General features: G+C 48.1%; 1 protein-coding gene across 1 annotated transcript in view; it reads right to left on the bottom strand.

The window, feature by feature from the left end:
* Positions 1-6,402: 6,402 nt before the first annotated feature.
* Positions 6,403-25,880, bottom strand: part of NAT8L (N-acetyltransferase 8 like) — a 63,046-nt gene continuing 43,568 nt past the window's right edge. The window contains exon 3 of the mRNA XM_020992072.2: positions 6,403-6,937. Within this exon, the coding sequence (XP_020847731.1) occupies positions 6,570-6,937 (368 nt within the window). The 3' untranslated portion in view covers positions 6,403-6,569. The remainder of the gene's footprint in view (positions 6,938-25,880) is intronic.

Here is a 25,880-nt window from a genome sequence, read left to right on the forward strand (position 1 = left end):
TCAGGAACACAGACTAGATCCACTGGTGAAGAAATGAATGTCCTAATCCTCATTCCAAATGATTACTGTTGTATGAGTGGCTGTATGTTTTTTTTTAAACTTTAATAAAGAACCATATTATCACAGATTGGGACAAGCAAATATTGGAAACAAAAACTCCATGTCTATCGACCTTGCCTGGGAAAGTAGAATTTGGAAATATGCAGATACCATCTGCTCACAGGTTCTACCAACAGCTGGCACCCATCAGCCATGGCTCTCATGAACTGATTAACTCAAGTTTATTCTAAATTATATTTGCCACATGTAGAGACATCTTTCTGGCTGCAAAGTGGGGCTAGGCATGTTTTAGCTGCATCTTTGGGTTTGAGTTTCCTGTCACTATCCTGTCCTGACAAGGCCCCTAAGGACATAAATGTCCCCTGATGAGATAGAACTGTGGCCAACCCTGTGATCATCTGAAAAGATGATGGCTACCCAGGACAGTGATATTTGAGAGAAGAGAGCCTTCTCTAGTCCTGCTTCCTTCTCATGCTGAGGGAAGGGGACTAGTCCCAGCCAAACAGTTGGTTTCTTCTGGGCTATTCTACCCACCCCCTGCTCCATCTGCATTCTGGAAAAAAACTGGCAAAAACCCATTGGCTCCATGTGTGGCCACAGTAGAAAAGGACTACAGCTCTGGGATGTGCTGATGGCTTGAGAAAAGGAAGCTGGGAGGTATATATACCAGGCTCAAAGAGAAAAGAGAGGCTGCCCTTCCTCCTCTCCATGGAAGGAACCTAGCTTCTTTAGCTAGAGCCCCTTCTCTGTGCCCTCTCCTGAAGAGCCTTGTAGCCATGACCATGCCTGTCCTTCCTGCTTGGGGGGTGGGGGACAACAATAGGAGAGAAGACATCCCAATGGGACATCCCAACTGTGGGCATCATAGTAGCCTTGCAGCACACCCCATGGTACCAACTACAGGTCAGTTTGAACCAGATGAACCTTGAAATGGAATAGAAGGAAAATGAACATCTGATTTCAAATCTTGCTCTGCCATTTACCAGCCATGTGACTGCGCAAGCCACTCTCCATCTTTGGGCCTTTATAAATGAAGAGGTTGGACTCAAAAGGTCTTTAAGCACTGCCCCGCCCCCAGCTCTGACCCTTCACTATGATCCTGGACCTGTGCCCATAGCAAAAAGGATGGAGAACGAGATTAACTCTGTATGCCACCCTCTACCTCAAAACACCGAGGCCAGCAATACATCATAAGCTGTGTATCCTGTTGTCAGGAGGAGATACAGTACCTCCACCTGGGGAAAAGAAACTGTGTCCTGAGAAACCCAAAATTCAAAACAGGGCCAGCCAGATGGCTTCAGGTTATCCAGGAGGGCATGGGCTTTGGCCCCAGGAGGATACAAACCTTGTGCTGAAACATACACCACCCAGGTTCATTTCACAGAACCCTACAGACAGACCTATTTTTTTACCTGTCTGCCAGGGGACAAACACAACTAGTGGCAATTTGGCTGGGCTGGACAGAAAGTTTTTGGCTCTCCAGAAAGCCTGGTTTCACCAGGTTATTCAAGGAACGGTCTCCAAATCAAGGCGCCTGCCTAGCAGGCTGTGGAGACCCACTTGCCCTTTGAGGGATGGGGTGGAATTCTCGAATCAGCCACAGTGCTCATGGTAGGGGGTAAGGGGGATGAGGGAGGTGGCCTCCCTCACACTGTTGCCAAGGGGCAAATCCTGAAGGCCTCACCAGCTTTTCGACCTTCAGCTACATCAACAAATTGATGAAAACCAAAGAGAAAGTGGATTTCAGCTTTGCAATGGGAAAGCTGGCACACAAAGGTCTTTCTATAAATTCAGGCCAAAGGCCCCACTGGGGAGTATTACGGGACTTTAGGACCCCACGACAGAGCCAGCTCTGGTCTGAGAACTGCATATTTCTCCCTCTTTTAATCCCACATCATTCAAGAGGAACTCCACCTGAACAGCCTTACAGAGGTAGTAGAAGTAACATCAGAAGTTTCCTACAAACTTTAAAAAATTCGTTTCTCAGTGCACATTTGCTCAACGAGTGGCTCCAGGTACTGGGGAATGACAGATGCCCTAGAAACATACACATCAGAAGAGTTTGTCCTCGAAGGTTCTTGCCCCCAGATTTATTCTCAAGGGTCACCAGGGCGGACACTGTAACGCACTCAGATAATCAGAAAATATTTACACTGTCATTATTCTGTACAGGCTTGGACACAATCGGAAAAGGATTTCGCCTGCCCACGGCAAACGCCAACCACAAAGTTGAACAGCAAGCAGCCAGCGAGGGATGGTCAGGAGCTGGGAAACAGGATGCAAAAAGTTTCTGGGAGAGAAACTTCACAGTTCTAATGTGGCAGGCACTCTGCCTATGGCCATTCAGTGCAAGAGGCAGACTCGTTCCCTGCATGTTGGCAGCAATGGAAGGGCAGCGAGTAAGAAGGTGGGAAGGTCCTCATGGTATGCAGCCAGCCAACCCAGCAGGTTGAGCCCTTCCAGGGGAGGAAGATATCACCACAGGGTCAGGAAAAGGAGGCAAAACGGGCCACTTCTTTCTACAGGACCGAGTGCTTCTAAATACTGGACTGGCTTCCAACAATCTCCTAGGTGACGTGGCATGGTTCCCAGTGGCCTGTACAGAGAATGGGGCAGAAGGGGGATCTTTCCGAGGCAGCAGCCTGGTTCCTGAAATTACAGGTACGGCTTTGCAGTCAGTGCCTGCGTAATTTATGGGCTCAAAGGTCACCCCTTTAAAGTCATCCCTTTGTCGAGCACACGTGTCCTTAAAGCAACTAAATAACAAACACAAAAGTGCTTTGGTCAATCCCAAGGAGAAGCCGCACTTTCACCAGTTGGCAGGAGGTTGGCAGCGGAGCTGTCCCTTCGGCCCTCAGGGGGGTAGGACCCTTGGCTCCAGTTTTGGCTTAGCACAGCTACAGGTGAGGCAGGTTACAAAGGCACAGGAATCAAAGAAAACCAGCGACATTCTTTCGATAAATAACCCCAATTTAAAAAAAAATCGCCCAAGTCAGACCCTCTGTCTCCCCCCCAACCCCATCGTGAAAATACTTGTCATTCTCCTTTTCTTAGTGCAGTGATGTGCCAGCAACAGCCAAAAGAAATCTCAAACGAGAGAACACAGAACGCCCCCCACCCCCAAAAAGCCCCCACTGAAAACCAAACCGACCAGAGGGAGAAAAAAAGGCACAAACTGTTCTGTTTTCTTCTATTTTGCTAACACTTCACATCTGTCTATTGAGTGCAGGGTAACAAAATCACTGAAAATGGCAAGAAAATACTGCGCCCATTTCTGTACAATCTACAAAATTCCAGCTCCTCCCCAGAGGACATACTTCCTTCCGTGGGAGGAGAAATGTACAGCATACAAAGGTTGTCACGTTTGGTTTTTGTGTTTGTGTTTTTAAAAAAATTCTACATATATACTATGTCATACCCCTTTAATAAGCTGCTTTGAACAAACTCATTTTCTTTCAAAATATGTACCCTCCATGGTCTATGTTTGACCCTCCTTGGCCAAGCCCACTGCAGCCCAGCCTGGGCTTTTTACTGCACATGGGGCAGGTGAGGGAGGTCAGAATTAACCTTCTCCCTCCCCAACCCCACTGGGGAACATCCCCAACCTGCCTGGATTAGCACTTAGGGCCATGGCTTCACTCCCCTCTACCCCCTGGCAGCAGCACTAGGTAAGGAGGTACAAGGACCCTAGCTTGTCCTCTCCCACCTACATGCCCCCTCTTCTTTCTGTGCCCCAAGGACACAGCCTAGAGGACAACTTCCCCCTCATTGCTCAGCTCAAATGCCAGCATGTAGAGTGGAATCACTATCAAATGCCACATCGGACATCAGTTGGCCTTCCTCATCCTCATACCCCAGAGGAGCCACTTCTGCTCTGATCCGAACCCCACCCCCATACCCTCCCCCATCCACCCTCAGTAGACCCCCCTCCCAGGGTCTTCTCCTCCAGCAGCAACAACAGGGGGTGTTCTCGGACACACCGCGAGGCTGGCATGCAAAGGGTCTTGTGACTCCTTCAGAGAAGCCCCTCCCCTCTGTGCTAGGCACCCAGATGGCTTTGGAATGGAAAGATCAGTTCTCCCAAGCAACGTACATATTACACCCAAGGAAGGTCCCATGAGGGGCATGCTTCTCTCCATTCATCAGCCCTCCCAACAACCAGAACACCTCTTCAGCAACCACGGCTCCCACTGGCTGGGCATTTTTTGTATCAAGTGCCACCTTTGCTCCTTTCCTCGACCAGTCTGAGTGCTTCACACCAAGCTACTTCCTAGGTTAAAGTCCAAGCAAGATCAACATTTGTGCTGTCCCTTGTCAATTTCATTGTAGTGATTTTTCTTTAAAAGAAAACAAAGGACAAGCAGAATAATAATACTTTGTAGACCAGGAGCACTTATCTTTCCCTGGGTGTGACAACTAAGCTAAACTGGGGTTTCCCTTTAAATTTATAAGCCTGCATCCCTCCTCCCCCCCACCCTCCCCCCCCAATCCCCACCCTCCCACCCACTGCCCAGCCAAGCAGGACCACAAATAGAGGCTTATTTCTGGCGCTGCTGTGGTGCAGTTTTTTTGTTTTGTTTTGTTTTTTCTTTTTTTGGTGTGGTTTTTCTGTATGTTTTTGTGGTGTTTTTTTTTTAAATATAACCTACCAGTTTTTCCCAAGACAGTAAAGTCATGCAAAGTTGCTACTCTGTTAAATAAGTTACAAAAAAAGGTACAATTTCAGGCGAGAAGAAGCTGTCGTCTGGGCCACTCCCCGGGGACAGGCACTGTACATCCATCCTCCATACAGACATGTGCCCACACTGGACGATGTTAAAGCAGCACATTCCCTTTGTGACAGGTGGGCAGGTGGGCAGGCGGGCAGGTGGCTGCTGCCATGAGGCCAGGCCTGACCTGGCCAGGCCTGCTCTGCTTATCTAACCAGCAGCTGCTTAGGATAATAGGGATGCTGGCTTCCCCAGCCAAGGCTCTGCTGAAGGGGCTGGATTGGGTGGGCACATTAATGTGCAAATGTGTTGCTATAGGAACCCGCCCTCCCCTAGGCTTCAATGACACCATTCAGCCACAGCCAAAATAAAACAAACTCATATAAAGTAAGATGAGGAGGGGGAGGGGGAAAAGGGGAAGGCAAGGGAAGGGAAGGTGAGGGATGGGTATATGACCACAAATAAATATGAGAAAACTTAATGAAATGGAATCACAAAGCTGGTATGTGGTAAAAGAGGCAAGGTGATAGTTATGCCAGAGTCTGGCCAAGGGCTGCAGGTTGGGGTGGGCTGTGGACCGAAGGCAGGGCAGGGGAGTAGAGAAATCAGAGGCTTCTATTTTACACTATATTACACTGGATCTCCACAGGTCCAATGGGTTAAGTCTGTTTGCTGGCTTAGAGAGAGAGAGAGAGAGAGAGAAAGAGAAGGGGGTTGGGGGGAGGAGGGAGAGAGTCTCAGTCATTGGATGCACCAGGGGTTCCCTCAGACGATTTTGGCAGAATGAGGCACATCCAGAAAAAAAGTGCAAGGTCATTGCCCAGGTAGTAGCCCTACGAGGGAGCCATTGCAAGCACAGGCAGGCGCATCCTCTTCATGCATTACAGCAAAGCGGCTTCCCATGCTGGTCTCCGGGCAGACCACTGACCACTGGCCACCAGGCCTGGGACAAAGAGCGCATGTTCTCCTCACAGGCCGGGATAATGCTGGGAAATGCACACAAGTGGAGAGGCGGAGGAGGGAGGGTATCGAAAATCCACAAGAAGGGGTGGCTCCTATGTGTGTGTGGACAATGAGGCCGCTCTATGTACACCAGGCCAGGGAAAGCAGAAGGACTGGGAGAATAGGGACTGGGCGGTTTTCTCTAGTGTTTCTGCTTTCAGTCTCTGTGCTTCATTAAGTCTGTTACCTTGGGGGGAGATGGAGAAGAGTGTATGGGGTATGGGCTCAGACGGGGCTGTTTCAACTGGCCCATGAGGCCAGCGCCACCGTCTGAACAACAGGTCTGGTGAGCCGGGGGTGCTACATGGTGACATGTGGCTCGTGGGGCTCCCGGCATGAGGAGGGCCCTGGGCTTGGGGCGTTCCCTTGGTAAGCAGCCCCATCCACGGGCCCAGGCAGGCTACCTGTCTGCTCATTTTGTTATTATTTCTGTTGTCTTCATCTTGGTCACAGTCCGTCTGGATGCTGACAGGACGTGGGAAGCAAATCGAAGATGGCGTAGGACAGGGGTCTAGTGGTGGGGATAGGACAGCAACCAACTCAAAACCAAACTACCAAAAAAAAAGTTTTTAAATAAAGAAATAAGCAGATCCTCTTCCCCCTTCCCCCCCACCTCCCCCCCCCTCAAATCAGCCACATAAACCATACAACTTAAAAACAAACAAACCACAATCCATGAAAGTGCTGGGCTAAGCGTTTGGAAACCAGGCAGGAGAATCATTGGGTTGGGCTGAGTGAGAACGCTTGGGTTGGGTTGGGTTGGGTTTGGTTTTTCCGGCTGTTGAAAGGGCGTCATCTTTATTCCTCACGTAACTGTAGGCGATAGCGGTGGTAGCGAAGCTGAAAGAACATCTTCTCCACCAGGGAGTGCGTCATTCCCGGAAGGACGTAGTGCTCCACGACACCCATGTGCTTGAAGCCCAGGGACTCATACAGCTTGTGGGCAGCCACTTTGACGGCGGTAGTGCCCAGCACCACTGAGGAGTAATTGTTGAGCACAGCAAACTCGAGCACCTTGCGGCCCAGGGCCTTGGCAATGCCCTTGCCTCGGTACCTCGAGTCGACCGACATTCGGCGCAGCTCCACCGTGTTATCGTCCTCGCTGCCCCGCGCCGCCACGATCCCCACCACGTTGCCATCCAGGACAGCCACCCAAAAGCAGGAACCTGCGGGGAAGACAGGCGTTAGAGGCCACAGAAAAAGAGGGCCGGGGCACACTCCACCCCAAGTCTCAGCCAGGGGCGCAGTTGGCCAATATAGCCCGGGACTGAGAGTCAAGAGACCCCCTCATGAGTCCTGGCTCGGCAAGCAACTTGCCAGGTGACATCAGGCAGGTGACTTCCTTTCCTTCGGTTTCCTCATCTGTAAAATGGAGATAATAAGCCCTTCCCTGTTTTACCTTGCAAGGTAGTGAATGAGGATCAATCACACTGTATGAGGCTGCCAAGGGCTCCTTTCAGCTCCGATTTTCTGGGTTAGGGACATCTGAGGCCCCTCCCTCCCAGCTCTAAAATGCTATCTGTGTAGACAAATTAAATTCTGCTTTCAGAATTTAAAAGACTAATTTTCAAAGGAAGGTCAGGCCCTCGAGCACCACACACGTCAGCCCTTCATGCCCTGGTGGCTAACATTCCGGTGATAAGCCTTTTCTGGACTTAGCTACACTGGGCCCCAGAGAGACCCACAGTCCAAGATAAAGCCTGTCCTCAAACCCTCTCCAGCAAGAAAGGCAGCTGAGCCTATGGAGAGAGCACAGGGATATGGAATCTCCAAGAGCTGGACCAGAATTCTGCCCTGCATACTTCCCAGTTTTGCAATGCTGAGCAAGTCCCTTAGCCTCGGTTTTCTCATCTATAAAATGGGTCTATTAACCCCTGGAGCACCTTACCTAACAGGGTTTTTCTGAGGCTCAAATGAGGTAATTTACGGAAAGCAATCTCCTAAATTTAGAGGGCTACAGGAACGTCAGCCATTACTCTGACCTGCCCGGGTTGGTGTTCCACCAACACGCTGGGAGAACTCCAGGCTTCCTCCAGGCTTCCTCCAGGCACTAGGCAAGTAGAAGGAAGCTTTTCAGGGACAGTTTTATGGTTGCTGTCCTTGTTGTCCGACTGATGGCTCAAGCTGCTGTCTCTCCTTTGAGTCTCCCCTCCCTAGGGGGGAAAAATGCTCCCCATCCCCATCCCTCCTCCCCGGGAAATGCAGGGGCTTCTGCAAGATGACTGGGCAAACCAAAGTAAACACCTCCGGCCTTTCCCTCTGAAACAAAACAACAATGCCCCAGAATGCCAAAAAGAGCAGCAGAGTCAGAAGGCCTGGGTTCAGGTCCCCACTTTACCAACAGCTCACTATGAGTCATTTCCCCTCTCCTGGTTTCAGTTTCCCCAACTATAAAATGAGAAAACTGCACTGGGGAAAGGGGGTGGGGCATTGCTACGGCCCTTCCTATCTCTTACTTTCCAGGTTCTAAGGTCTCACCAGCTCTAAAAATTGCTCCCAAGCTGAGGAACAGTTCATAAACACAGAGCATCAGGGTTTGCCCAAGGCTGGTTTTCCTAGGCTCAAAGTAGCTGTCATCCCTGACCCTGGTTTGTCTCTGGACTAGTTGGAGGGCCCCTACCTGGTCCCACCCTGAGCAATGGGGACAAGACAAGGCCCAGGAGCAGTTAGTGTCTGGCCCAGGCCTCGATGCTCTTCCCAACGGGGCCAGTCCCCTTACTCCTTCCAGAATGGGGCTTCATGACTCCATCTGTGCCTTCCTCGTAATGCTAGGACCCTTATCATCAGCATTACCCAGCCAGGGCAGGATGGAGCCAAAGACTGTGCACCACCATCCAATTAGACAGAGCACACCATGGAGAGTCAGAGATGCAGAGTGTGGCCATGGGCTGCCCTGGGCTGGGCCAGCCTCCCGAGGGGCTGCCGTTCCCTTGTCCTCTGGAGCCAGGGCCACAGCTATTCTCCTTCCAGGCCTGAAGGGCAGAAAGACCTCCTCCCAGTCCACTCCCTTCACATTCTCCAGGGGAGTGAGGCTGTGCAGTAGACACCATGTCATAGCACCTACAGACCCCGAGGCCCTCTTCCTTCAAGAGGCCTTCTCTGACATCCTCCAACCCAATAACGATCTGTCCTCCTCTCCCCCAAAACACCCACTGCTTGGCACAGTGTGCACCACGTTTGTTCATTCATCCAACCAACCTTTGGTTGCTTGGGAAAGGTCAAAGGGGTTCCACTGAGCAACGGCTATCTGAGCCAGTTGGAGCCCGATAGGCAGCCAAGTCCAGAGCAAACAGCCCCACATTTGCAGTCTTGGCACTGGGATTCGAATCTAACCTCTACAAATTAATGAGCTGTATTCATCTGAGCAAGCCATTTACTTTTCCAGACATCAGTTTTAAAATGAAGGGGGTGAATTAGATGGTGGCTCAGAGCTTAGACTTGGAGTCAGAAAGACCTGAGTTTGAATGCTGTCTCAAATACTTACTAGCTGTGTGACTCCAGTGTCCTCATCTGTAAAATGGGGGGTAGAAGCATCTTTTTCACAGGGTTGTGGTAAGGATGATAAAATGAGGTAACATCTGTAAAGTACTTTGCAGACCTTAAAACACTACAGGAATGCTGTTATTATCATTATTATTACTATTACTATGTCCCTTCTTCCAGCCCTAAATCCACTGATTCCATGATCACAGGCTTGAACCAGCTACTTTCAACCCAAAGTACCAACTTGCTGACAGCAACTTTGCTCAAGAAGATGACACACAAACCAGATGTGTTATGGCGGGGGAGGAAAAATGGGTAACAGGCCTACATAACCCCTCAAATTGCTTCCACTTCTAAATCCTTCAATTCTATTTTTGTTGTTGTTAAATCATTTCAAATGTGTCCAATGCTTCACGACCCCATTTGGGGTTTTCTTGGCAAAGATACTGGAGTGGTTTGCCATCTCCTTCTCTAGCTCATTTTACAGATGAGGAAACTGAGGCAAACAGGGTTAAGTGACTTGCCCAGGGTCACACAGCTAATAAGTGTCAGAGGCCAGGTTTGAACTCATGAAGAGGAGTCTTTCTGACTTCAAGCCCAGGGCTCTATGCTATGCGTCCCTCTAGCTCACATGCACTCACACTCTAGGTGGTGAACATGACACAAACACAGAACAGATTTCCACCCAGGATGGCTGCCTAAATAGTGGCAAATTGCCCCTCTCCCACATGTCTACTCCAGCAAAACCCTCACATCTGCACCAGACCAAATGATGATCAAGAAATCCAATGAGAAACTATAGTACGGAACCTCTTCCAACCCCAAACTGCACAAAAGTCAGTGAGTAGCCCTGAGGACAATCAGAAAGGGGGACCCCCACCACTAAAGCCAGAGTGAGCATGGGGAGCCTGCCAACCTGATCAGAGACAGCCAGGGACGTGCATAACCTACAAGGCTCTGCGAGTCCTGGGGCAGCAGGAGCAGAAGGAGCCCTTGATAAAAACCCAGGGTGGTCATAAAGGCAAAGAAACAGAACCTTGGAAGACCTAGGAAACGGCAGCAGGTAGCAACCAACACACTGTTTGGCCCATGGACTGGGCTAGCCAAAGCCGAGTCTGAGCTCCCTAACGGGGCCCTGAGATCACAGAGAGGGCCTTGGATCTCAGAGACCCAGGACAGTAGAGGTCACTGCAACAGTCCCGGGGACCCAGGGCAGGATCATCTCACCCAGAAGTGCAGCAGAAAGCAGTGAGAAGAACTAACGCTGGAGAGATGGGCAAATCTGAGAAAACACCACTTAGTATCAAAAACTATTGCAAATCTAAAAATCCTCCAAAAGGAGAGAGCGACCATAACACCTACAAGCGTAGACTAAAAAAAAAAAAATTATTTCACCATTCCACAAGGCCTACCATGAATAACCAGAAGAAATTAAGAAATAAGCAAGAGATGTTTAAAATTAAATAAAAGGTCTGGAGGACAGAATTGAAAAGTAAATGAGTAACTTAAAAGAGAATCAATTGATTCCCTGAAAACTAGAATAAACCAAGCAGAAATCAATGATTCCATGAGAAGCAAGAAACACTAGAAAACCGAAAGAATGAAAACAGTAGGAGAAAATGTAAGAGATGATACAAAATTTAAAAAATGACTTGGAAAACAGGTCAAAGAAAGATAATTTAAGGATTTCTGGACTCCCTGAAAACTCTTTTTTTTTTTTAGCTTGGACACTATCTATTAGAAACAGATGGCAAAGTAAACATGGAAAGAATCCACTGATCATTTCCTGAAAGGAATCCCAAAAGAAAAAGTCTCCAGAATGTCAGAGCCCAAAATCCAGAGCTCTTCTGTCAAAGAGAAAAAAAATGCCACAGAGCCAAAAAAGCAGCAGCTTAAGTATCAAAGGGCCAAAGTCAGGGGTGTAGCTAAATCCTGGCAGCCTCCACTGTAAAGGAGAGATCATGAAACGCAATATTCCAAAAGGCGAAAGCAATAGGTGATAACAATAATAATAGCTAATACTTATGCAGCACCTAGTATGTGCCAGGCCCTGTGCAAACATTTTACAAATATCTCATTCAATTGTCACAACAACCCTAGGAGCCAGGTGCTGTTACGACTCCCATTTTACACTTGAGGAAACTGAGGCAAACAGAGTAGGCAAGTGACTTGCCCAAGGTCACACAGCTAGGCAGTGTCTGAGGCCAAATTTATACTCGGGACTTGAGGTCCAGCACTCTGTCCACCACTGCCACTTAGCCACCAATAATAACTCAGGCTGCAAAGTTCACTCTAATATGACAGGGGGGAAATGGTCTTAAATGGAAGAGAGGATTTTCAAGTATATCTGATGAGGAAAAGGCTAGAGCTGAGTAGGAGCTTTGAAATGCAAACACAAGAAGGGGCAGGTAGGCGGCGCAGTGGATAGAGCACCAGCCCTGGAGTTAGGAGGACCTGAGTTCAAATCAGACCTCAGACACCTAACACTTACTAGCTGTGTGCCCCGAGGCAAGTCACTTACTCCTGTTTGCCTCAATTTCCTCATCCGTAAAATAAGTTGGGGAAGGAAATGGCAAACCTGCTCCAGTATCTTTGCCAAGAAAACCCCAAATAGGGTGATGGAGACTCAGATGTGACTCAACAACACCGTCCCAGGGCCAGGCACGTAGCACATAAGGTAGCTAGGGAGCTCAACGTAATGAGCACAGAGCCTGGAGTCAGGACAATCAGAGTTCAAATCTGGCCTCAGACACTTAGAAGCTGTGTGACCCTGGGCAAGTCACTTAACTCTGTTTGCCTCAGTTTCCTCATCTGTAAAATGAGCTGGAGAAATAAATGGCAAACCTGCTCCAGTGTCTTTTTGCCAAGAAAACCCTAAATGGGGTCATAAAGAGTCAGATATCATTGAACCAACTCGACAATAAATGTCTGTTGACTGCAGGGTAACAAGCCTCCAGGGGCAGCTAGGTGGCACAGTGGATCCAGCCTGGGCCTGGAATCAAGAAGACCCGAGTTCAAATGTGATCTCAGACACTTAGTAGCAAGTCACTTAACTCTGTTTGCCTCAGTTTCCTCATCTGTAAAATGAGTTGGAGAAGGAAATGGCAAACCACTCCAGTACCTCTGCCAAGAAAACCTCATGGACAAGTCCTAGGGGTCACAAAGAGTAGGACGCGACTGATCAACAACAACCCCCAGGGTACACTGCCTCAGCGGGCCCAAGTCCTTGTTTCTCGGCCTGTAAGGTTAAAACTGGGCTCCGGAGGGGCAGCCGGGTGGCACAGTGGGTAGCGCTACCAGCCCTGGAGTCAGGAGGACCTGAGTTCAAATGTGGCCTCAGACACTTGACACTTACTAGCTGTGTGACCTTGGGCAAGTCACTTAACCCCATTGCCTAGCAAAAAACAAAACCAAACCAAAAACAAAAACTGGGCTCCAGCAAGAGAAAGAGACCGGAGCCCTTGTGCCTGATTCTCTGAAGAGGGGCCCCCACGTCGCCAGAAGCTCCAGCCCCTTGGCATTCTGCACAAGCACGTTCACTTCCCCAGAACCATAAAATTCAGGAAAGGTTCAGGGCCCTGGCTGGAGGCTGGGGACACAAAGTGAAAATGAAAACGCAGCCCCAGCCCTCAGGGAGCTTACATTCTGCCAGGAAGATACAGCACATGTGAAGAGAAGTAAATACAAGAAAATTCGAGGAGGGAAAAGGCACAGACTATGAGGAGTCCAGGAAGGCTTCTCATAGAAGCTTGTTCCTGAGCTGGGCCTTGAGAGAACTGACAGGTTTTAAGAGGGCGAGAAAGAGCCCTTCTGCCTTAGCCATCCATAAGCACTAAGCACCCAGCCTTTAGGCTTCTCACTCCCAGGACTCCGAACCCAGGCTCAGCCACAAAGCAGCAGCCTCCTCCAGGTGGGCAGGGCCGGGCAGCCTGAATTTGAGGTGGGTAAGAAACCTGCACTGAAGAGTCAGGAAAACCAGAGTCCCTATCCTGTCCCTTAACACTAGCTGGCTGACCCTGGGCAAATTGCTTAGTCTGTCTCAGCCTCAGTTTCCTCATCTGTAAAATGGAGATGGATAATAATGGTATCTCCCTGCCAAGGTTGTTGTGAGGAGATAATGAGTTACTCTTTGTAAAGCATTTTTACAAGGTACCCCAAAAGCTTCCAACTGCACTAAGGCTTTTGGGACACCCTAAATAAAAATGCGCAACAAGGCCCTTGACTGGGTGTGCACCATTTTGCACCATCTTGGAACATAGCAAAGAAGTTCATCCAGTGTGTGTTCACAGCAGCCCTTGGGGATCTTGTCACCAAGCACTTGACAACACATTCTCAATCTGATCTCCCCTCTTAAAATCCTTCTTTCCCAGGGCTTGAGCGAGAACACACTGCACCCCCCAGCACCCCAAAGGACTCTGAAGAATCCCACACACCCCCAACGAGTGGCCATTTGTCCTTTGAGGGAAGATGCTGGATCAAGGTGAGCCTGTGGCATCAGGAGGTGCCTCTCTCTCCTTTGTGACAGCTCTAATTGCTCACCAGAGAGAGAGAGAGAGAGAGATTTTCATCCCATCAAGCCTAAGCCCGTCTCTCTGAGACTCTCACTCACTACTCCAAGATCTGCCCTCTGGGGCCAGAGACCAGCACCAACCGCTTCCTCATGACAGCCTTCTGTGTCCCCCGAAGCCCTTTCTCCTCCACTCTGAACATCCCTAGCTCCCTCAAACGAGCCTTCCAAAGCGCAGCGTCATGTTCTTTCACCATCTGAGTCACCTTCCTCTGGATGCCGTCCAGCTGGTCAACCAACGTCCTTCCTCAGACATGGCACCCACTACAGAGCCCAGCCCTCCTTCTGACACGCTCTGCCCTAAGTAGAGCATTACTGCCTGTGGACTCCAAGTCTCTCAATGCATTCTTTGGTTGAGTTGTTTTCAGTCGGGTCGGACTCTATGTAACTTACCATTTGGGGTTTTTTGGGCAGAGATACTAGAATGGTTTGCCATTTTCTTCTGCAGTTCATTTTACAGATATGAAAACTGAGGCAAACAGGGTTAAATGACTTGCCATGGGTCACACAGCTAGTAAGTGTCTGAGGCCAGATTTGAATTCAGAAAGGTGAGTCTTCCTGACTCCAGGACTATATCCACTGAGCCACCAAGCTGCCCAATGCCACCTGTTATCAAATGAGCCTTTTTGGCTAAAGGAAGAGTAAGTGCCTAGAAGTCAGGAGACCTTGGCTGGGGTCCTAAGCTCTCCCATTAACTCAGGCAGCTTCTTTCCTTTCTTGGGGCTTCAGCTGCCATCTACTAAATTAAGTACCATCTCCTCAGCATGGCATTCACAGCCTCTGCAATCTGACCCAATCATTCCAGCTTTCTCCTTTACATCCAAACGGGACCCTGTGTTCTCCCAGTCTCCCTGTTCTTCCACATGCCATCCTCCACTTCTAAAACATCTTTCCCTCCTCTCTGTTCCACCGCTTCCTTTGTCCCCCATCCGTACCCACTGCAATTCTTCCCTTCAAGGTCCATCTAGAGGGCCACCTCTTCTGTATAGCATGCTGTGGCAGAAAAGCATTGGTCTGAGAGTCAGAAAGCCTGGGTTCAAATTCAGCTTCTCCTCCACTAGCTATATGACCCTGGGCAAGTTCCAGAATCCCAGGGCAGGCACTGGGTCCAACCTGTCTTGTGTCCCTGGCCCAATATGAGATAGGAGTTTACTGCTTCTCTCTATTGAACCTTCTCCAGTGTGGGACACAGAGGGAGTGAAGTAAGCCCCGTGCTCTGGATGCATTGGAAGGACAGGCTATTAGCTACAGAGGTGAAGGTCCTTCCCAGCTCAGTCTGAGACCCTCAGCAGCTCCATCCACAGACTCAGTTATACCAGAAGGTGCTCCAAAGTCCCATGTCCCCATATCCCATCCCTCCATTTCTTCTGCTCTTTCCCATTTTCTCCACAAAAGGCAGGGGAATAGGGTTATTCCAGGTTGTGAGCTCCATGTCTCTACCCAGAATTTAAGCTCAAAATGAGAGAGGTGGAGGGAAAATTTGAAGATTTAGAGCTCAGAAAGACCCTGCAGGTCAACTAGCCCAGCACCCTCATTTTACAAGAAAAGAAACTGAGGCTTGGAGAAAGGGACATCAAAGCCGAGGAGATGGCATCAGGGTGATCAGAGTGCACCACGTAGTGAGAAATCCCCACAAAAAGCCAATGCACAAGGCAGGTTTTGTTCCGAGATCCCAATGATGTCCTCGCAGGCATCCTGGAGGAAATGTTGCAGCTTCCCAGTTTTGGCAAGATATCTTGGTCGGTAATGGTCCAGTTGGATACAGTGGGCCTGAATATTTGAGAGCTGCATGAGAGCTGTCTTAAGGTGTCCCCTGGCCCCTGCCCTGCCTCCCCAAAGAGAAAAGCAAATGGTTCCTTGCATTCCCAACAGGGCCAAAGGCAGAAAAAGACTCCCCTGTCCTGCAAGGAGGGAGGCCCTGCTGCCTACGTGTATTGCCTTGAAGTTTTCAGGCCACAGGCAAGAAGGTCAGGCCAGCATCTTGTCCCTAAAGAGAGAAGAGAAGGAAAGACAAATAGCCGCTCACTGGCTGGCTTAAAGCTTTTCCCTCCATCTCTCTGAAACTAAAGGTTCAGAGGAAAGCAAAGGAAGGACAACAATGGGCAGAGGGCCTCGAAGGTCTAATTAAGGCAGCTCACTTGGGTGAACACTGGAGTCCCAAGACTTGGGTTCAAGTCCGTAGTTCTAAACCAACTTGCTATGGGATGTGGGACAAGCCGCTTCTTCCTCTTGTTTCTTCCTCCATAAAATAATAACGATGATAATGATAATAATTACAGCTAATATATATATATATATATGGAACTTACTATGTGCCAGACACTGTGCAAAATACTTTACAATTATCTCATTTGATCCTCACAACAACCCTGGGAGGTAGGTGCCATTATTATCCCCATTTTACAGATGGAAAAACTGAGGCACAGAGCAGTTACGTGACTTGCCCAGGGTCACACAGCTGGGAAGTATTGGAGGCCAGATCTGAACTTAGGTATTCCTGAATCTAGATCCAGTGCTCAGTCCGCTGTGCCCCCTAGCTGGGGAATAACCCTCAAGGTCCCCTACAGCTTCAACATGCCATGCTTTCTGGTTCCAGTCAGGGCCACAAACCGAATCCTAACTCTCAGCATGTCCTTAGAGCCCACCTCACTTTTCATGCCTTAACTCCATCCTACTTCACCAGTCATACGTATTGTCTCCTCCTATTAGAATGGGAGCTTCCTGAGAGCAGGGATCATCTTTTCTATTTATATCCTCAGCACTTAGCATAGTGTTTTGCACACAATAAGTCCTAATAAATGCATCTTCATCCATCCACCCATCCATCCATCCATCCATCCATCCATCCATCCATCCATCATCACCTCATCCCATTCCTTTTCAACAATGTCTCTCCCCTTGGTTCAGCCTTCCAGGACCCGTCTGTAAACTACTGGGAAACCACACACCTCATTGCAATGATCCTCAACCATGCTGGCATTTGTAGGGGCTCTGGGGACATCCCCCAAAATACCAAACCACACTGGAAGTCTCTCTCTAGGATTCCCAGGGTGACAAGACTCTGCCACTGAGAGAAGGATGCACAAGATGGAATGCTGAGGTGCCAGTCTGAATGATTCTCATTGAAGGCACTGGAACCCCAAGAATCAGTATTGGAAGGGACCTGAGAGGGTGGCTAGTCTAACCTGTACCTGAGCAGAAGGCTCTTCTTGAATACCTATAATGACAGAGAACTCACTACTTTTCAAGGCAGCCCATTCCCTTGGTTGGATAACTCTACCTGTTAGAAAGTTCTTCATTGCATCAAACTAAAATCTGATGTGAGCAGCTAGGTGCTCAGTGGATACAGCCTGGGCCTAGAATCAGAAGGACCTGAGTTCAGCTTCAGATGCTTACTAGCTAAGTGACCCTGTGCAAGTCATTTAACCCTGTTTGCCTCAATTTCCTTATCTGTAAAATAAGCTGGAGAAGGAAACGGCAAACCACGCCAGCATCTTTACCTAGAAACCCCAAATGGGGTCACGAAGAGTTGGACATGACCGAACAATAACAACAGAATCTGACTCCTCATAACTCACTTCCATATATACCTCCAATAACCTTTGGTTCTACCCTCTGTGGCCAGGCAGAACAAGTCTTTTCTTCCTTACACATGACAGCTCTTCAAATCACTGAATCACAGAAATTTTTTTTAACTGAAATCAATGGCCATCAATGGCCTCTAGGTCTAACCTCACCACCCCCCAAAAAACCTCTACTATTCCTCAAGTGAATAAATGAGCTTAGTAAATGCCTACTATGTGCAGATGCTCAAATGAGATCACACAAGGAAAGCACTCAGCACAATGCATGGCACATAGTAGACTCTTCACAAATGCTTGTTCCTTCCCTTCCCCTGCAAAGCAGTGGGCTAAGCACTGGGGATTCAAATAACAAAGTCAGATAATCTCCCCTTTCAAGAAACTTGTCCCCTAATAGAAGAGACGACACATAGAGAAGGCTCCAGCTACAAGTCAGATGGAAAGGTCCCATGGGCTTCAGGGTGTAGCACGTGGGAATGCATTGTCATTGATGTCATTTTTCACTGAAAGAATCCTTTCCATTCCTGATGTTGAACCGCCTGACAGCATGAAGGACTCTGGTGGTGAGAACTGTCCTTTCTGGGTTTTCAGGAGCTGTGCTTGCAGGAAGAGTAGCCAGGCCACATTTCCATGGGGTTGCTTCCAAGAGAAATAAGACCAGGGGCCCAGTGGTACATGGCCTTAACTGTCATTTGGTAGCAGTTGGTCAAGAATTAATGTTGAGAAATTGTGGTATATGAATATAATGGAATACTATCGTGCTAAAAAAAATGATGAACAAGGGGCAGCTAGGTGGTGCGGTGGATAGAGCACTGGCCTTGAAGTCAGGAGGACCTTAGTTCAAATGCAGCCTGAGATACATAACATTCAGTAGCTGTGTGACTCTGGGCAAGTGACTGAAAGGAAGGAAGGAAGAAAGAAAGAAAGAAAGAAAGAAAGAAAGAAAGAAAGAAAGAAAGAAAGAAAGAAAGAAAGAAAGAAAGAAAGAAAGAAAGAAAGAAAGAAAGACAGACAGACTTCAGAACAACCTGGAAAGACTTATGTGAACTGATGCTGAGTGAAATGAACAGAACCAGGAGAACACTGTACACAGTAACAGCTACACTGTGTGATGACTGACTTTGATAGACTTAACTCTTCTCAGCAATGCAAGGATCCAAGATAACTCCAAAAGACTCATGATGGAAAATGCCTTCCAAATCCAGAGAAAGAAGTATGGAGTCTGAATGTAGATCGAAGCATATGAATGTATATGTAGAGCCTATATCAGATGACACGCTGTCTTGTGGAGGGGGGAGGAGAGGGAAGCGGATAAAATTTAAAACTCAAAAGTTTATGGAAGTGAGTATTGAAAACTAAAAAGAAATAAATTAATTTAATTTAAAAAAAAGAGTTGATGTTAGGGGTGGTGAAGAAGGTGAGCACCTTCTCCCTCAATAATGGCCACAGGGTCTACATGGAAAGCAGTACTGCTGGTCTGGGGAGCACTGGATTTCCCATGGCTCTTTGGTTCAGGGTCTTGGACTGCCTCCTTCTAGGTCTGGTGGTCACGCTGGTGGGGACAGCTTGACTTACCTAGAACAGGCTGCCTCCTGCCTCTCCCTCAGGGTGTCCTGCTGGTTCCACTAGGATGAACTTCCTACCACACCTGGTGGGGGATGGCCCACCACCTCTCCAAGACTATGCTGCGGCCTCTGCTCGCCAAACTTCTGGAAAAGCAGTCCAATGGAGAAGACCCCGCTGCCTCCTGAGGCAGCCCAGTCCACTTTGGGCCAGTGCTAATGACCTGAGAGTGTTTCTGACCACATGACTAAGTTTCCCTTTGAAACTTCCCCCCACGCTGCTGACATCAAGCAGAACGAGCATCGTCTGTCTTCCACGTGGCAACTTTTCAAATGTTTAAAGACAACCACCACATCCCAAGTGGGTCTTCTCCCCATTCCTTCAACAACACCCCATCCTTTTTTTAAGACCAGGTCTCCCCTATGGGAAGTGCATCGCAGCCTGGCCCACTGCTGATCAGCTAGGAAGCTTTGAAGGAAGGAAACAAGCATTTATTAAGTGCCTACTGTGTGCCAGGCTTTGTGCTAAGCACTTTCCATATCATCTCATTTGGTCCTCACAACACCCCTGGGAGGTAGGTGCTGTTATTATATCATTATTGCATATTATTATTTTAATCTATTAAGATCTGTTATTTTATAATTGAGGAAACTGAGACAACTAGAACTCAAGTGACTTGTCCAGTACCACACGGTTAAGTGGCCAAGGCCAGATTTGAACTCATGTCTTCCTGCTCTATCCACTGGGCCACCTAGATTTGATTTGCTCTATTTCCAGCTTCGGCCAGTTAGCTTCTCCTTATACATCCTTGGTAACCCCTCCTCCATCCTTCCTGATGAGTTTCCCAGGGATCACTCACTACGTGGACGCTGACCTTAGTGTGGATACCCAATGAGCACAGCCCACTATAGCTCAGAACTCCTGAGCCCAAGAGATTCACCAGCCTTGACCTCCCTGGTGGCTAGGATCCCAGGTGTATGCCACCCGGCCACCATCCTTGGCTGCCCTCCTGTGGGCACTCTCCTATTTATTAGGACTCCAGATGTGCCCCGGCAAGGGCTGCTATGCCTCTCTTCACATAAGACCTTCAAGATCCCAAGATCTTTTCAACAGCCTCATCTCCCTGCTGACTCATACCGAGGTTGCAGTCCATGAAGACCCCCACAACTTCTTCAGAACAACTGCATGCCTCCTCACTTTGTACCTCTGAAGTTTTTTTTTCAAACCCAAATCTAAGACTTTATGTTTATTCCTAAAGAATTTCATCTAATCAGCAAGCACTTACGGTGTGTGTCTCCATGCAGGGCACGGTGCTAGGCACTGAGGAACTGAGTCAACAAACAAAACAACCCCCACTTGCCAGGAGTTTCCATCCCTTTTGATTCGGCCCAACTCCCTAGACTCTCAAAATCTGTCTGGATCCTATCAGCATCCCGGGTGCTGGCTCGCCCTCTCAGCTCACTACAAAACCAATAAGCATGCTGCCCACGTCTGTATCCAGGTCATTAATAAAAATGTTAAATAGTCTGGGGCCGAAGCCCTCCACTGGAGAGGCACTCCTGAGGCCGCCTGCCAAGCCTACACTGAACAATTAGCAGCTACTCTTTCAGCCTGCCCGTTCACCCAGTTTCAAATCCATCTTAATGCATTCTGCCCAGTCCACAAAACTCCATCTTCTCCACAAGAACGATATGAGAGACCTTATCTAACTTTATGCTTTGCTGCAGCCTGACTAAATAAGACCTACTAGATTCTGCTGATATGCCAGTTTAAGCAACCGTGGCAAAAAAGGGAATGAAGTTTAAAGACAGTCCTCATGCGCCCCTTCGTCTTCAGGCTGACCAGCTCCATGCCTCCCCCCGTCCCTCGTCTGGCATTATCTCGGGCCCGTTCCTGTCCTTCTCCAACTCCTATGGACGTGTTTATTTATGTGTCAGTGCTCTGCTGTGCTTCCATGATCTTCAGGGTATAGGAGATCCCTTCCTGTATGCAAATGGCGGTCCATCCACACCTTCCTTCAGTGATTCATTCAGAGGCTCTCCAGAGGCATTCTGAGGGGCCATTTAGTATCACATGGATATCAGCTCTCCCTTAGTCAGTCCCATATATGTGACTGGCCCACCTCCTTTCCTGGTCATACATGTGCTTGACGCTTTCTTTTTGCCCCAATTCTTTCATGAAAATCAACACTAATAAAGGCTGCAGCTGACTCGTGCCCACCACGTATCTCTCCATCGTGCCATTGCCACCTGCAATGCTGGTTCTCTTGAAATCCTAACCTTCCCATATTTCACAACACTGAGAATACTAGGGAGCTACTTATACTCAAAAGATGAGCTCTGGCAGCAGGGAACAGCTTGGGCTCCCCCAGAAGCACCGTGAGGCTTTCCTAAAGGCAATCTGGTCTACTCTGTTTCTCCTATCGAGTTCTGGGCCCCAATCCCTGTTCACCCCTGAGACCCATCCAAAAGTTATATTCTGGCAGATTGACTCAATGGTCCATTTGCCCCACTCTCCCAACTGCCCTATCACTTTGGACAACCTACTTGCTTTTCCGGCACGGATTTATTCATTCATTCATTTAATAAACACTTATTATGTGCTTACTATGTGCCAGGCACTGTGCTAAGGATTGGGAATACAAAGAGACAAAAGACAGTACCTGTCCTCAAGGAGCTTACACTTTAACGGGAGGACAAAATGCAAACAAATATACAAAGCAAGCTATATACAGAATCAAAGGGAAATAATTAACACAAGGAAGACACTATGATTATGAAGGCTTCCTATAGAAGATAGGATTTTGGGGGCAGCTAGGTGGCACAGTGGATAGAGCACCAGCCCTGAAATCAGGAGGACCTGAGTTCAAATCCAGCCTCAGACACGATACTCACTAGCTGTGTGACCCTGGGCAAGTCACTTAACCCCAATTGCCTAAAAAAATAATAAAAAAAAATAGAAGATAGGCTTTTAGTTGGGACTTAGAGGAAGCCAGGGAGGGAGTAGTTGGAACAGAGGAGGAAGAGCTTCAGAGACAGCTGGAGAAAATGCCCAGGGCTGAGATGGGGTGTTTTGTCTGTAGAACAACCAGGAGGTCAGTATCACTAGACTGAAGTGTATATGCTGGGAAATAAGAATCCTGGAAAGGCAGGAAGGGGACTTTGAATGTCAAACAGAGTGTTTTGTATTTGCTCCTGGAGACAACAGGAAAGCATGGAATTTACTGAGAATCGGGGTGACGTGATCATACCTGTGTTTTAGGAAAACCACTAGTGGCTGAGTGGAGGATGGATTGGAATGGGGAGAGCCTGGAGGCCAGCAGGCCCGCCAGCCGCCACTGCCGTGATCCAGAGGTGAGGTGGGAAGGGCCTCGGCCAATCTCCTTTGAAGGGTCACGGATCTCACTGACATCCCCTTTTGGAGTCGTGGGGCTCTGAGGAATCCACACAAAGCTGTCCACCAACAGGAATATGTGGAGAATCACATCTCTGTAGCAGCTGCAGTCCACAGACTAAGGTGTCTGAGGACAGATTTCAGGGGAAATGTGAACATAGAACTAATATCCTGGTAACTGTACTTCAGGATAATTGGTTTCCTTTGGAATCCTACGTACTTCATTTTATGCACTTAAAGACATTATTCCAAGAAGGGAGCCATGGGCTTCATCAGACTGCCAAAGTGATCCATGGCATAAAGAAGGTTAAGGAGCCCCACAGAGAGCCCTCTTCCATTTGGGCTTTGGATAAGATGCTGGATCACAGATTTGGAGCTAGACGGGATCTCAGGGACCCTCCAGTCCAATTCCTTTGATTTACATATGAGCAGAATGAAGCCCAGAGTGACTTGCCCAAGGTCACACAGCTAGTAAGTGGCCAAGTCAGGATTTGAACCAAGATCCTGTGACTCCAAGTCTCACCCCCTTTTCAATGTACCACACACTGCCCCTTTAAGACCCTTCAGTGAGCATGCTTCTGTCTCCCTGTCTCATGCCTCACTTGACATTAATAACCAGAAGATCCCTGGACAAAGTCATCTCTATGGTCCCATCTGTCTAGGGGCCTCTGATAATCCTGACAGAGGCAGGGCAGACTTCTTCCTCTTGGAAGGAATCAGGTATGGTTCTGCTCTGCTGGGGTCAATGCCTTCTGGGAATCAACAAACAGTAAACACAGCAAGATGGCAGATTCTCTATGGCTTTCCATTGATTGTGTGTGATTATAAAGACAGGGCCTGCTGTAGAAAAATCCGCCAAAGTCTTCTCACGTTTCCGTCAGGGACACCACTCTCAAAGACGTTATTGAGATAACAAAGTAAGCCTCCAGGTCAGTCATTACCGATATCTTCTCAGAAACCCTTTTCTTCCCTCTTGTAATAATACCACCAATGAGCCCCTCTGCTCTTGTGGACCCTTCTCCTCCTGGAGATAATCTTAAAAACTGATCCCAGACCAACTTCAAAATCGTGCTGCCTCCATCACTGATTTCCCCTGTGAGTCTTTACTTGGGTCCATCTGCCTTTCCTCACTTCATTTTCTCAACCACTATTTCCACCTCCTCTTATCTGTTGGTCAGTGCCCCAATTTGGCTCCCAGAATTGACCGCAATTCTTCAAGTGGGGTCCAACCAGGACAGAGTAGAAGCTGGGGGGGGGGATGATTAAGGAAGTGTTAGCAGAAGAGGTGGTACCTGCAAGAGCCTCAGAGGAAAGATGCTGGGCTTCAGAGGATAGAGGAGAGATGCTGGGCCTCAGGGGATAGAGGAGAGATTCAAGGGAGAGCAATCCAGGCCAGCACGGAAGTACACTCCTCCCCCTATTTGACTGCAAGCTCTATCCTTAACATCAGGGTCTGAGTTGTACCAAGCCTTCCTTCCCTGGTGCTAAGCAAAGGTAGGTGCTTAATAAATGTTCTATGAATAGAACTGAAAAACAATCAGCTCCAAAAGGGTCCTCAAAAACCACCTAGTACAGGGGTTCTTAACCTGAGTGTCTTTGAACTTTTTTTCCCTCTCAATTTTAGTAACTATTTCAATATCATTGGTTTTCTTTGTAATCCTGTGTGTTTTATTTTATGCACTATCCCTGAACAAGTCACTTCACCCATTTGCTTCAGTTTCCTCATCTGTAAAATGAAGATAATCATAGCATCTTCCTCCTAGGGTTGTTGTAAAGCGCAGCTGCCTGGCACACAGTAGGTGCTGTGTAAATGTTAGCTATTATTATTACTACTAAAAACATTATGCCATGGAATCCACAGGCTTCATTAGAATGCCAAAGGAGTTCATCGCACACACAGAGTTAAGAATTTCAGCTCTAGGACAAACTCCTCATTTTATAGATTGGGAGAAGATGTGACCTGCCTGAGGTCAAAAAGTGAGTGTGAGACTCAGGAACAGAACCCAGGTTTCTTGACTCCCAACCCCAGGCTCTTTCTAGCATATCACACAACCTGATCATGGCCTGCCCATCTAGCCAGGCTATCATGGCACAGCACAGGGAGAGAATCTTAGTCTCGGCTGCACTGTGTCCATATAGCCTGGACTTCATGGTTCATGAAGTTTGCTTCTCTGAGCATCTCAAAGCTAGAAACGCCCTCACGGGGCACCTGCTCCATCATCCCATACCTGAACCATAATCCCTAAGCAAGCAGCCCTCCAGCATTCATAAAGACCTCCAACAACGGGGAGCTCATTACCTCCTGAGAAGGCCCACTCCCCTTCTGGTAGGAAGTTTTCCCTTAAATCAAGCCAAAATCTGCCTCATTTTATTCCTAGATCTCCCTCCAGACTGAAGAAGAATAAGTCAAATCCTTCTTCCATACAACAGAAAGACAGTAATAAAGTCACTGCTGTGATTTCCTTAGGCTTGACAGCCCCAACCCTCATATGACATTGTGTCTGGTCCCCCTCAATGCCCTGGAGGCCCTTCTCTGGATGAGCTCAAGCAGATCAATGTCCTTCTTAAAATACGGTGCCCAGAACTGAACGCAGTAACTCAAAACGTGTTCTGCCTCATTGGCCGGGGCAGAAGATGATGAGACATCATATACTACCCTCTTTCTGGATACAAGACTTCTGTTCATGGGAGCCCAAGACCTCACTAGGCCTTTTGGCTTCAACTCCACTCACACTTGGCCCAGGCCTAATTGAAAAATGGTCTCTTGCCGTTTTGTTTCAGCACAGCAGAAAATGGTCCATAATTGGCAAATAAGGGACACTTTGGAGCCTTCAAAAATGCTTTACATTTTGACATAAATAAGGTCCAAAATGCACCAAATTATTCAGAGCAGAACTTGTTACTGGAGTGAAAAGTTGGGGGAAAAAATTGTGGGCCCCCTGAGCAGGGGATAGTTGAACAAAGTACGGTACACGAATGTCGTGGAATATCATTGTGCTATTAGACATAGGGACCAGACCTGTAATTAGTAAAAGGAGCATGGGTTAAGGAATTCCCTCCACCCAAGTCTGCAACTCTTGCCCAGGATCACCCGACCAGCATGTCAGAAGCCGTACTTGAACCCAGATCTTGGAGTCCAGCTTTCTACATATACCACATTGCCCCTTGCTATTGATAAGTTTTATTTTTTAAAAAATCCATGCAGCACTTATACATTTCAAAAGACTAAAAAAATTGTCACATTTATCATGTAAGGTAGCAGGGTAAGTATCATCATCCCCACTTTACAGATGAGCAAAGAGAGGCCCAGAGAGGTGGGGAGACTCGGTGGCAAAGCTAGCCACAGAATCCTGGAATGTTGGTGCTGAAAGGTAGACTAGTGGTCATCTGACCCAACCCTCTTTATTTTATGGGCCTGGAGTCCAGGTCTCCTGTCTCCAAATTCAACATGCTTTTCTTTTTTTTTCCTTTTTCTTTCTGCTAGGCAGTTGGGGTTAAGTGACTTGCACAGGGTCACACAAC

Source organism: Phascolarctos cinereus, unplaced genomic scaffold (genome assembly GCF_003287225.1).
Source record: "Phascolarctos cinereus isolate Bilbo 61053 unplaced genomic scaffold, phaCin_HiC Scaffold_9;HRSCAF=440, whole genome shotgun sequence".
In the NCBI taxonomy this organism is placed as follows: domain Eukaryota; kingdom Metazoa; phylum Chordata; class Mammalia; order Diprotodontia; family Phascolarctidae; genus Phascolarctos; species Phascolarctos cinereus.